The 14,221-nt window shown below is 42.1% G+C and overlaps 1 protein-coding gene across 1 annotated transcript; it reads right to left on the bottom strand.

Moving 5' to 3' along the window:
• Positions 1 to 2,583: 2,583 nt before the first annotated feature.
• LOC106652057 (2-hydroxyacylsphingosine 1-beta-galactosyltransferase-like) lies at positions 2,584 to 11,261 on the bottom strand. The gene is made up of 6 exons (XM_014370795.2): positions 9,981 to 11,261; positions 6,830 to 7,310; positions 6,103 to 6,279; positions 4,800 to 5,117; positions 4,097 to 4,328; positions 2,584 to 3,576 (listed from the first exon to the last, which is right to left on the bottom strand). Exons 1-6 carry the CDS (start codon positions 10,227 to 10,229, stop codon positions 3,435 to 3,437), a joined length of 1,599 nt encoding a protein of 532 aa, XP_014226281.1. The 5' UTR covers positions 10,230 to 11,261; the 3' UTR covers positions 2,584 to 3,434.
• Positions 11,262 to 14,221: the final 2,960 nt, after the last annotated feature.

The raw sequence follows: 14,221 nt of genomic DNA, 5'->3' as shown, positions 1-14,221 counted from the left end.
GTATAAAGTAACTTTCGTCACAAAAGTATAAAGCTACCATAAAAGAATAATTAACAGTACAAAGCTGAGGTGCATGACTCTGAATAAAATATGAAACATCGAAAAATACTGAAAAATTCTTCAAGTGGATTTGCGTAAAAATCAATTTTTTACAGTAAAACATTGTTAGAAATTTGTCACAAACTGAATAATTAGTAAAATCTTGTTAAAGATACGGAGATAGCGAACATAAGCTTGAATGAGAAGCTTCTGAGACTGATACCCCCTGTAGAGTCAATTGTTTAACCAACAATATTTTTACAGATTCAATTACGAGGATACCTTCTCATCTCTGGGAGACAAATCCTTAACAAACCTTTTTTGGGGTCTTTTTGTACCTATATTCTGGTTTAGTTTTATCTTATATGGCTTGAAGCCCAGTTTTAAAATAAATTGTTTTATCGGAATATTTTTGATATTTTTCAACTCGAAGTGACTTTAAATTTTATTGTATTCAACACATGATACAATTATCATGTGTTACAAGTTCTTCAAAATAAAGAATTATAATAGAATATTTTTAACAAAACTTATTGCCTTTTCAATTTACTGATTAATTTTCATATACTTTTAATTTTTTTTATAAGGTTTCAGTTTTCTGAAACTTAACTTAACATTTCTCTAAAAGGCTATTTTACAGTGCCTTCAAAAAAACTCAAAATGAAGCTTGTAAAATCTTGTAGAAAACACGATAGGAAATTGGATTTTTGGTCTGGCTGTGCATTCTTCTATGACTCGTAAAAACATCTTTTTTTCTAGACCCATTTTATATTAAAAATTCGATGTAACAAAAAATCAATTTCATTATAAAGAGGCTGAACTCTATCATATTTCGAAAAATACATTAAATTCGCGAGTCTCGAAGAATGTCGATAAAGTAAATTAATGAATTATCCAATAAAGATTTGGACTTACCGACTCTTGACAATCAATCTTATTTTTCGACTCAACATTACCATTGGTTGTTAAACTTGTTTCACTATAGTTTTCATACTGAAAATAACAATGCAGTAATTTTTATTTTTAGAAAAATACTGTAGTATTTAATTTAACCTTGTTCTATTCAAAGTTTCTCAATTTTTTTAAGATTCATGAAAAAATTCTATGCTGTACATGTTATTTTTCCAATATACACTCGTCAACAAAATTATCGCAACAAAAAAATTCATCGAAATTTCGTCGATTTTCAAATGCTTCTATCTTGGGCTAGATTTATCGTATCGACACGCTTTTTTTTTTCCTCTTTAAATCCATATAAATTAAGATAAGATTCGAGTTAATGTTGAGTTACCAGTAGTATTTGAGCGCGACACTAAAAATTACTGAAAAAAAATTACTGTTTGAACGTGTACCAAACACAGTAATTTTTCTATCGAAATCTAACATACGCCATCGCAAAGTGCTCTTTTCAATGAGTAATTTAAAAAAAAAGGACCTCTCTAAGATTTTTTTAACGCCCTGTATAGGTCGATTGGAAGGTACGGTTTGTGTACCCAGAAAATCGTCTTGATTTCAGGGGATTTTACGTACTTTAAATGGTATCTTCAAAACGACCTACAGGGCGTTAAAAAAATCGTAGAGAGGTCATTTTTTTTTAAATTACTCGTTGAAAAAAGAACTTTGCGATGGTGTATGTTAGATGTCCATAGAAAAATTACTGTGGTACTGGTACACGTTCAAACAGTCATTTTTTTTCTGTAATTTTTAGTCGACACATCAACATTAACTCGAATCTCATCTTAAGGAGGTTCCCTCGGGTAACACGCTAATCAATTGAGAGCTCGCGCAGTAACATGGGTTAAGTTAGCTGGCTTGTCGTCTGCTAGCCCTAAAACGAGCCGAAACAGTCGTGTTTTCGCGTCTTTTATTAAAAAAATATTGAAAAAACGGCAGGCTACCTCTACTTTGAGACACGGTTTTTGAAAGATAAGAACTTTCTCTACTATTTGTATATAATCATGCCTCTGCGAACTTTGATTTCTTTTCATAAATTGTAAATGTATCTCAAATTTTCATAAATTCCTATGTTGCCCATGTTAATTTTCGAAACTTTGATTGCGTTTTTCTCGAGATTTTGCCTGGCTTGGGCATATGAGAGTTATACCGTTGGATTCGGGAGGTCAAAATCTATCGATATTGATATATGTACTTCTTGAGAACTTTGCAAGGGAACCTACCTCCTTAATTTATTTGGATTTAAAGAGGACAAAATGTCCAAGAAATTAAAAAAAAAGCGTCTCGATACGATGAACCTAGCCCAAGATAGAAGCATTTGAAATTTGACAAAATTTCAATGAATTTTTTTGTTGCGATAATTTTGTTGCCGAGTGTAGAAGCATTTGAAAATCGACGAAATTTCGATGAATTTTTTTGTTGCGATAATTTTGTTGCCGAGTGTAGAAGCATTTGAAAATTGACGAAATTTCGATGAATTTTTTTGTTGCGATAATTTTGTTGCTGAGTGTATAAATACTTGTAAATTATAAGATTGACTGGAGGTAAAAAACCTTTGAATCTTAGATAACATTTTTCTTTATTACGGGTTTTTATATACATGCAAAAAAATATCTTATAAGAATTATAATACAAAAATGAAGTGAACATCGTAACAGCTTGATACAAGCCTCAACACCATTTTAATATTATAAAATGGCTCGAGAATAATCAGAGCTAAAACTTAGTATTTTCTTTTTTTAAACAGTAAATAATCATTTAGAATCTACATACAATCGATATACATCTAATATACAAATTAACTCGTTTGTACAATTAATCAATGTTATGCATTTTCGGAGTTACCCGAATTTCGACCAAAACATCTTTACAAAACAAAAACATTTGCACCGCACGTGCTGCATGTATAATATAATGCGTTCATATATCGACGTGATAGCAACGGTATTGTGACACGCAAGTCGTGAATTTGCATTCGACGTCATCTTTCGTTAATTATGAGTATTATTTACAAAATAATTGACAAAAAAGATGGAATTCTTAAATTATGATACAAAATTAAAATAAACAACCTTAAAGCCATTGAATATTCGTATTTTTCGTGTGAGTGCACGTGTGACGTAATTATACTCATGAATATTCACAATGGCCGGCCGTAAATTCAATAGTCTATCGCATAAACTAATATTTATTTGTACAAATTATCGTCTAACAACGAAAAGAGAAAGAAAAAAACTGACGACTATGGTTTTTCTAACAATTTTACGTGTATACCCGCTCGAGAATAAACCTATATAACCACCAAATAGTTCGATAAAAAAAACAACAAAACAAAAGAAAATACAGAGTATCGTTAATTTTTTTTTTTTTTTAATCTCGATTTTGGGTTATTTTTTTCGTCCACATTGTCGCACTTCTTTGTTCGATCAATAGCGAGGGCTCTATGATTCCTTAAGTTTGAGCTTCCTCCTGCGCGATCTGAATTTTCCAATAAACCTCTTTACCGACCAATAAGAAGCGCACAGAACGGTCAAGTAAAATCCTAAAACGTCGAAGCAGTAGTACTGCAACAGCCCTATGTGTCTGAAATCGTACAAAACAAATTGCAAGATCAGTAAATTGGATTAAAATAGCATTTTAAAGTTGCCCTGATAGAAATGCTCAAAATGTTATGGCTAGTTTTTAGCCAATGAAAAAAGGTCTTGGAGATGTAAGAGCCACTAGAATTGAACATATTGTAACCAAAAATGGAACATTTTTCTCAACAGTTTGCAAAGAAGTAGAATATGTTATGATTTATAGAATTATTTTGACTTTTCCACTTGCAGTTTTACAGATGAAGCTACTCGCTACCTAGCGATAGATTCTTGAAATGTTATCGTCAAATACAAAGAATTTGAAAATTCCTCCAATTTTATTAAAGCTATTAAATTATAATTTTCATGTCATTTGTTATATAATTGTAACAGAAAAATCGCCTAAATCAAGTCAATTAATGGTAATGTATTTTAAAACATTAACGATATTTTTTTGGTCATTAGGCCATTATCGAAGTCGAAAATTTCTACCAAAGCAAGTAAAAGTTATAATTCATTTCATTTACCTTGCGCTGGATTTGAGATGATCGGCGCCCCGGTGCCTGGCCACGTGCTCGACCCACCAGACCGACATGTTGACCGCCGACATGGGCACGTCCTTGAGGAGCTCGCTACGTTTCTTGGCCGCCAGCCGGTAAGGATTGCTGGGATCGGGCGAGGCGACCTTCAGCAGATTTTCCCGAAACTCGGCCGCGGTAAAGGTCTCGAATTCCATGACCAGTGCGTAACCCAATTTGGCTGTGCATAAAAAAAAATAATAATGAATTAAAGATTCAAGATATAGTTTGCATTCATTAGCGTTGTATTAAGAAAGGATTTGAGGTGTAATGAAGATGATTCCATCTCGGGTGAGTAATCAGGAGGAATCATTATAAAATGACGACTTTATAAGCACATCTATGAAAATCGAGTCACCGTTTTCTCGCGGCAATATAATTCTTGCGGTCATTTGTTGCGTTCGCGAGCGCAATTTCGCGCGAATGTAGTTCACGGAATTTCCAAAAACACAAAAGAGAAATCATTATATTACATGTCGCCCCGTACTCAGGCCACAGGAATGAAAGTACTTTTCTTTCTCGCTCACGAAAGATCAAACAACAACAAAACTGGATCGCGCGTGTATCACGAGGTAATATACACTCCAGGTTAATAGGCAAAAGGATTTATTTGTATACACCGTCGCGGCCTTTCACATCGTCGAAAACTCACCGGCCTGGGCGGCATTGCCGTCGTGATCGCAGAAGACGGGCAGCACCAGGGTGGGCGCGCCGTGATAGGCCGCCTCGTGCAGCGACAGCAGACCGCCGTGCGACACGAAGGCCCTCAGGCCCCGATGGCCCAGTAGATCCTGCTGAGGCCACCAGGGCCCGACTCGCACGCTCGGCGGCAGATTCGGTATGAAGCCGCCGTCCCACTTCCAGACGACGTTGTAGGGCAGCGACGAGAGGACGTGCACGAAGGCGTCGATGAGCTCGCGCGGCATGCCCGACTCCTTGACGGACGAGCCCATGGACACGAAGACGAAGCCTGCGGGTGGAAGGGAAGTTTTGTTGAAAATTATTTTTATCGTGGAATCGTCCTTGAAAATGATATTTTCCAATAGCTTCAAGAATCTATATATTTACTTTTTTGTTTCAATTTTCATTTAATTTAAGATAATAGCCGTTTTTACATAGCTGCTTATTGAAATGGATAATATAATTTATATTTTCGCCGAACAGGATTGACCTTAGTTGAAGGTGTATCATATTTGATTACGGGCTTTCTGATTCGAACAATAGATGGAGTGTTGTAAACTTGCAAGTGTCAAAAACATTTCTATACATAGTATTCATATATATGGTCAATCGTCTGATAACGTTTAACGTAATACGATCTGAACGGCTCAATCGCGCTCAGTGCTGATGACGAAACGAGCTCAGCAGAACTCGTGCATGATTCGTTTTCAGAATTCGAGCGTGAAACATGGCCAAAAGTTTTTCCGTGTAGTCTTACATAACTGCTCAATAAAGACCGATCATATAGGTGTCAAATTTGAATATGAGCTTTTTGATTCCATCGCCAGATGGAGTCCAGTAAACCCACAAGTAGCAAAAAAATGTCCGATCTGTATATGTGACCAACGATGGACTGGTGACATAGTAACAATACCGGTATTGTTTACACTGCAGATCGTAATTCGCTCAACCTCGCGTGCGGCTTGGAATCATTTACGGTATGATGAATATTAATGCCGTCATTGTATCATTACGCGTACACACGCGTATAATAAACTCCTTTCGCGCACCCATGAATTTGCCAATCAGTGAACCAAGAGGCATAAAATTGATCGATGGCTCAATTTAGCCAAGGAGTTGTCTCTTCTCTCCTCGAGAGATAGAGGACGAGCTCCTTTCATAAGATATATTTTAGCGCTTTACAATTTCGTATCGTGCGCGATACATATGCGCTAATTAATTTTGCGCTCGCGTCTCATAATAGTGAAAACGTGTATTATATATAACACACATACCCGCTTCGAGAAATTTATCCAGCGCCTCGTTGACCGGCGCCGGCTGGACGCAGTGTATGCAGGCGACGTTCACCACGTTGGGCAAGAAGGGCTGGGCGTCGGCCACCGCGTAATGGCTGTTCTGCAGGGTGAGCGGCACCTCGCTCACCAGTTCACGCACGTCCGGTACCTGATTGCCTGTGTTTCGGGCCAAACAAACAAAAAATAATCATAAAAACGAGGTAAAAACGAGTAATAATAATAAAAAGAGCAAAGCGGCAGCAAAAAAAAAGGAAGCCAATTAAATCATTTTAATGCCCCGAGCGTGTGTACAAAAATGCGCGTAAGCACGTGCAGCGCATATATGTGTGTGTCTGTGTACATACGTACACACATACTGGACGTAACTTTCTCCGGAGAAATTCCCGTCATTATATCCGTCCGTGGCGCGGCTACGAGCGCGCGCCTCGTAACCGATGACTGCTGCACACACACACACACATATATATATACCGCGCGCAGCTTAACGCGACGACGACGAGAATTTAATAATATAATTTTTTTCCCCTTTCGTGTACGGTTACGCATGTGTGTCGGTGCAGTGTGTGTGTGCCTCATTTGCGCGAGTTTATAATCCTGTATAGCGCGCATTACCTCCGCGTTACGATAAGTGACGTAATCGCCACCGCCGATCGTTTTTCCTCGTGTTATACGCGCTCGATCCCGTTCTATAAATTGTGCGACTTACCGAGGTGTTTCCTGAGGATCGGCTGTATGTACTTGGTCGTCATGATCCAGTGCATGAACTCGAGGGAGCCCATGTAAAAGGCGTTCCTCAGCTTGTCGAAGAAGTTCATGTCCTGGGTGAAGGCTTTGCCGAAGTACGTCCTCAGGGACCAGGGCGTGGGATTGCCCTGGCGCGACAGCGAGCCCGTGTACAGGGCCACGGTGTTGAGCATGATGGTGGGCACCGGCGGGTCGGCGTCGGCGCCGCGATGCAGCACGCCGAGAAGGCACTCGGGGAAGGCGCCGTCGACCAGGGCCACGTCCCAGGCGAGCCGAGGATCGCCCTCCGGGTTCTGGAGCAGGCCGACGGAGTACTCGTCGCCGAGGAGAGAGTCGCAGGACTCCCAGCCGTAGCGCATCGCGTCCCAGGGCGACAGTGGCCACTCGTTGCGGATGCGCGAGCCCACGAGGTCCCAGGTCGCCGTGTAGTTCGTGATGTATTCCTGCGTGGAGCGAGGGTGGATATGAAACGATTGGTTTATTCTCGTAGTTTTTTAATTGGAAGTTATGTAGAAGTAGAGGATGTTTCTTTTTTTGAACTTGAAAATGAATTCCGATTCTGTCTACATTAAGATTTTACTAACACAGATTACAGCATTGTGAAACACTAAAATTTGGCATCAACTTATACAATTATTTTGACTCTGACACTTGCAGATTTACAGATAAGATACTCGCCACCTGGCGGTGAAGGCCACAAATCCCCACACGGACAAAATCCAATAGGTCTGATTTTACACCAAATCTGAATTGAATACACCATTTTTTTACCGTGTAATTTCTAATTAGCCCTGAGCATAAACTTTTCAAATTAAATCAATAATAGACGTTTGACGTTAGCATCAAATCAATATAGCTTTCGACAAAACTCGACTCGGAAACTCGACATTTCCATCGTGTACAACACAGAAAAGATCAAAGTATCGATTATCCAAATAATAAAATTTTTATCTCCTATAAATCAATATCTCAAATCGCACAATGCACACACGGTATTATACCAATCCTAATTTGCTGAACAAATCCATCTACTAAGCTGCTTCTTATACGATCAATTCGAATAAACAGGTAAGTGTGTCTCTCGAACCAGGAAAAGCCATAAATCCACGTCTTACAATCGCAGGTATGCGCTTCGATTGCTGAAAAATATCCAAGATTCGCTCTCGGCGCGCAGCGATTGCTCAAGTGATGCGCTGCCAGACACATTCAATTGGAAATAATAAACTCTCGCGCGAGTGTGTGTATAAGGCTCATTGTAATCGCGATCGCGCATCTCGCGGATCGCAATTCGCGTACACGTGAGGTTTTCTCGAACGTTTAAAAATTCACGCATAATATGCGAAAATTCCTGGCGACGCGTGCGCTCGTCCGTATATATATGCGTTGTTTTCAACTCGCGAGTTGGCGCGTAAACGCGCGGCATTATAATGTGCCTCGGATTATCGTATACATGCACCGCACCACGCGCGTATTCGAAAGTTATATACGAGACCGCAATAATGCGTGTATTTGTACACATTATTAACTGCATTTCTCGCGCGTTGACAGACGTATTACACACGCGTATATTTAAGTGTCGCACTTTTGGGTCATAATTATTAACACGTAATTATAACAATGATTCGTGCAAATCGGTTGGAAAAATCGCTAGAGACCTGATCTGGGAAGCAGGTTTATATTATATTGTGTTGTATATATCCGTGTCAATGAATCGTGTGTATACTTATCAAAATCTACGTCTCCGATTGCGAATTGCAGTAAATGTACACAAACGTTACGTAAAAAATCTAAATTAGCCTCGTATACTTAATAACATTTCACATTTGTACTTGTATGTATAAATGGTTTTTCCCGGGAACCAAACAAAAGGCGGCGGCGCGTACATGCACCATGAAATATATATAGCTGTATATAATGACGCGTGCGTGTCGTCGCCGTCACCGTCGCGGGTGAAATTTGGCGTACTTATATGTACAACGTATTACACGCACACACACACACACACAGGTGAACTGCAGCGCGCAGGTATGTTCTTAGTAGTCGGCGGATTCGTAACAGCGCACCGCGATTATTCGTCCGCGTAACGCGCACGGCTCGTTAAAGGCAAAAAAAAGAGTATTATAAAGAGTACAAGGAACACTTTCTAACGTTTGCCGCCGCGACGTGCGTATACGTATATAATGTATCATAATAAATACGCACCTGCGATGGCGGCGAGGCGCGATATAATATATAATTGAAGCGGTTCAAGGTCGCGCGCGCGCGCTCGGCGAGCATTAAAAATTGTTTATAAATAATTTATTAAAAAACGAAATAAAGCAAAAAAAAGGAGACCATTTACGCCGGCAAAAAATTGACGAGGCACAGCACTTGTAGCTAGCACAGATGCAAATGTCCACGTGCAATTTATATTTATATTTATCGGTTAAAACCACGAAGACGAAGACGAAGAAGCAGAAGCTCCTTCTTCGGTGGCCGGTCAGTGAGCGAGCCTATTTAGCATTAATACTCTCTATGCCGAGCTGCACACGATAATGATATTGGCGATGTTGCAGAAATGACACAGAGAGACGCGAGTCTATTATAACAACGGAGTCGCGGAGCGTCGAGATATATGGGCTCACGAATTGCGACGTGACTATAATGCGTCCCATAGGCGGCTTTCCAATATTACACGGGGCCCTTATTATATTGTTAATCACGTATCGAATAGCCGCGAGTCGACATAATAAACAACACGACACATATAATATGCACACGATCGGCCGCCGCTGAATTACATACAGAGACGACGACGACGAAACAAGACGTCTATGTCGCGTTTTCTCGAGCGCCGATACGTACGTGTGTTACGGGGTATTAAGAAATAATACACAGCAGTAGCAGCATGCGCAATTACACGCGAGAGCACGTACCCAGACACATGTGCGTGTACTAGTTAGCCGACGCAATTTAAGGATTTTTCTCTAGTGCCTTGTGGTCATTATGCTACTACTACACTAGGCTCTAATAGATCGGTAAACATCTAGTGGTAGTGGTACTCTCGACCTACAACGTGATAATAACGATCTAGACGCGGTCGATTGAAAATAAAGTAAAAAATATCATCTTACCTCGAGCCTGACGGAGACGAGTTCCCTCAGGGTACTGTTGGGTGGCACTGTGCCCCGAAAACCGCTGGCCAGAGTGACGTTGTGTCCTCGGAGCTGAAGCTGTTTGCCGAGGGCCGCGAAGGGCACCGTGTGCGACTTGGTGCCACCCATGGTGGCCATCAAGATCCGAAGTCCTTGGATCTGTTGCAAGCTCGCGCTCATTAAGAGCAGCAGCCAAAAAGTGGCGGCGGCTCCTCGTCGAGCCTCCATCCTCTGCGATATTCTCTTCTCTTTATTTTTTCAAGATCGATTGAAAACGAGAAAATAAACAAAACCAAACGATGCAGAGATTTCACAAGATCCTTGCGTATATCCTCAAGCACTCTGTCCTCGGCCTATCTCATTACCGCGCGCACAAAGGGGATAATTTTCGAAAAAAAAAAAAACGTCACTCCGTCGAGCGAGCCGGTGATGAGCCACAACTGCGGCACACGCACTTGCCAAGAGAGAAGAGAAGAGAAAGAGCCGCGCGCAGCACACCGCTGCCTGCTGCCCCGGACACTGACGAGCTGCGGAGCACAACACAGTCGCGCTAGCCGCGACGAGTTCGGAAATTTGAATGCCGGAGCAAATCGCGAATCGACGCGGTCGAGGTGCTTACTGCTTATACTGCTGTCCGTTCGTTCCTTCCTCTCTTTCTTGCGCTTGACTCTCGGGCCAAGCCAAGCCAAGCAGCACACTTACACAGTGACGGCGACGACGCGCGAGCTCTCACTCCTCCACTTCTTACGTGATACCACCTCCTGCCAAATTGACACCTGCATGTGTGGTACTCGTGTGTGTGTATAGCTGCTCGAGATCGATATACTCCAACTTATTTCTTCTCTACTTTTTTTTCCTCTTCTTTGCCGATCGGCGATCGACTATAATCCTTTTATATACATACGCTTTTGCCGGTCTTTCTCCTGGTCGCCGCAGGAATGTTTTCGATTTTCTCCACAGCACGAAGCAGCGTCGACGACGACCTTGCCCAGATTTTGCCGTCAATTATAAATCGAGCGCAGCTACGTACGTGCCTCCGATATCGCACACTCTCTCGTGTATCCCCACAGCCACGACTCTCAGTGGTACGTGTCAAAAGTCATTTTGCACTTGTCGTACATCGATCCTGAATTATTATTATAAAAATATCGACCTACGGATTTCTGATCGGTAACTCGTCGTCGCTCGCTGCACATGATCGTCGCTTCTTTTTTTTACGCGAAACGAGTACGTGCTCGATAATAAGACCGATCGATGTACAATTCGTCGATCTCGCGGCGCGCGATATAGCCACTTACTAATGCCACTAATGCCGCTTTACTATTGCCGAGGCGAGCGCGTGCGCCGCGCCGCGCTGCAATGCACACAATTTGTGGACTCAAGCGAAAGCGAAAATCGCCCGAGACGACGTCGTCGTCGTCGTCGTCGTATCGGCAGTCGTGAAAGCGATATTATACGAACACACCGACACACACACACACACGATCGTTGCGAGCTGTCACTCGCGGGCGCTCACGAGCGCACACGCGCAAAACCGTTAAAAATGAAAACGATTATGTACACATAGATACATACGTGCGTGCTTGCGCGACGTACATTCGTATGTGCGCGTAAGTTTTGCTCGCGGCACGTCAAGTCCAGTGCGCGCCCAATATTATAATGTAATCGGTCGACGAATCGCGGCTAGAATTCGCGCGTGCGAAGAGGAGAGATTGCGCGAGATTGCACACACACACGCACAACGCGAAATGAATAAAACAGAAGGAGGAAATACTCGATCGGTTATTGATCTCCGAGCGGACACTCTTGGTTTTATGTATAACGTAATTTCTCTCTTAATAGCAGCGATGCCTCGCAAAAAAAAAGGAAGAATGAACGATCGACACACCGAGGCAAAAAATAAATAAAGCACGAGCGGCAGCTGCTGTCGCTTCCTTATATACCGATCTTCCACCTACTACTAAACGTCGACGCTACGCTAGAGACGATAATTGCACTTTTACAAAGTCCATCATCCTCTCTTGGCTCTATGTGGATTTTTCTTCTCCTTTTTTTTTTTATTGAATAACTTTTTGCCGTCTCTTCAAGATCACAGCGGAGAGTTTGTTGCTGTATGTGTATATAGCTCCGGACACGAACTATGTTGAAACTTTCACTCTCTTGGCGAGTGCGCTTCGACGCGGCTCTATCCTACAAGAGCCGCGCTTATATTTATATGTATTTTGCAAAGTTTACACCACAGAAATGCGAAGGAGAGCCCCGCAAGAACGAGATTTAGATTTTTACCGTTCTTGATTCTTTCTTCGTGTTTCGGCAATCTCCGCGAGTAGTAGTGTAATGAGCGATATTAATTGGTATTATTTATATGTATCGCGTCACTTTTGGCACAGAAAAATGATACACTAAACACGCACGAGGCCTCGCGGAACCACAAGGCAATTTCAATGAGCACACACACACGCGCGTACCACACACTCGTTAAACTCGCGATTGCGTTATACGCGGATAAATCCTGGAAAAATCTCGAATTTTCCCTCGCTCGCTCGCGCGCGCTGTTTCCCTGAGCGCGCGACCAGAGAGGCAGCGGGTAAAAAAAGTATCCAATAATTGGGCCTTTGGCAATAGTAAGACAGTGTACACGACGCGCAAAAACCCGACGTCGTGACTCGACGCTCGAAGCCGGTCGGTTGGTCGGTCGCGCGGCGACAATATAATTTGCTCGACTTTTGCGCGCAGGACCTGTATATCTCGCACTAATTTCGTTTTGTTTGTATTAATGATATCCCTGCGTTGTGGGCAGGTGGCTGCTGCTGCTGCAGTACGCGCTGCACCGAGCGCGAGGCGGCGCACTGGACTGTAGAGCACGCGGCACACAGTGCACCGTCGGCAAGTATATTAGGCTGTGGCAGAGTCTTGTGCGGTGCGGTGCGCGAAAAAATCGGCGTGAAAGTCCGCTAAACTGTTGCTGCATTCGCGCGCGCGCGCGGGGGTCTGCTGCTATGTGTATAATATGCTGCAACTCGGCAAGGCTCCGTGTGCCGTGTGTCGGTGTGGCTACTGGTCTCTCGATCAGCTGGGCAGGTTTGCAGCCACGGTGGCGGGTATATACATAGCACATTATACGTATTTGTTTGTGTGTGCATATAGACGCTCGAAAGATCGTACTCTTTCTTTCTCTCGCCTTTGCGCTCGGGCGTAATAAGAAAAAGAGAGAGTTTCGGCTCATTCCGCGGGAGTGGAGTACACTCCACCGCGAATCGTGCTGCATATATACTGCATCGTGTATAGTAGCCCCCACCCCGGGTGCGTGTCCGTGGATCCTTGTAATTTTTTCGATCGGCGACGCGCGGCGATCCGCAGAAGTGCGCGGCGTGTATACGAGCTTCGAGCTCGTGATCCGCGCGGTCGAGGGCCACTCCATCCTATATGAAGCACCGCGCGCCGGGCCCATTCTCTATTATAAACATCATCATCGCGCCAGCCAGCAGCGCGGAGAAAGTTTGATTTCGCATTGCAAACGTGATTCTGCTGCTGCTGCCGCTGCTCATGCGTGCGTATCAAAAACACGTTGTATATGGGTGCTGTTGTGCTTTTGTTGTTATTCGACGTTTGTTTTTTTCCTGGATGTTATAGACACGAAGGCAATTATGAAAAATTTCGGAGATTCTGTATCCCTAGTAAAAATGATGATCCTTTTATGCGGCTAGTTTTTGACCAACGAAAATGTTCTTGGATATGCATGGGCTTTTCGTAGATAACACTCATAGATAAAAAATGATCCACGTTTTTAATTATTTTATTTTCTAAATATAAAAATTTGCCCAAATAACTCTTCAAACGTACTTTAATTTATTAAATTCAATAAGTAAGCTAGAGATCGTTGCCATTATAGACAATGAATTTTTTAAAATATTTGCGTTATATGAGGGACTGTATTTTTAATTTGATCGTTAATATGATACCCTTTTTAACCACAGTAAAGAAATTATAATAATACCTCGTAAACATGGTCTTTTTTCAAAATAAAAAATACAAGTGTCGGATGGTGGACTGTGATACTGAAATGCCCTTGATTTATACTATACATTCACTTAGCCGCTTGCAGATTAACAGATAAAGGTATACTCGCCATCTAGAGGTGGATTCTAAAATAGACAATATAATATTCAAAGTGGTTGGAAACTGGTCAAAATTTTTGGAAACAATTGAATTATCATTTT

The sequence above is a fragment of the Trichogramma pretiosum genome, unplaced genomic scaffold (assembly GCF_000599845.2).
Source record: "Trichogramma pretiosum strain Unisexual culture from Peru unplaced genomic scaffold, Tpre_2.0 scaffold13, whole genome shotgun sequence".
Taxonomy (NCBI): Eukaryota; Metazoa; Arthropoda; class Insecta; order Hymenoptera; family Trichogrammatidae; genus Trichogramma; species Trichogramma pretiosum.
The sequence above is the reverse complement of the archived record's forward strand: the minus strand, read 5'-3'. Positions and strand labels throughout refer to the sequence as shown.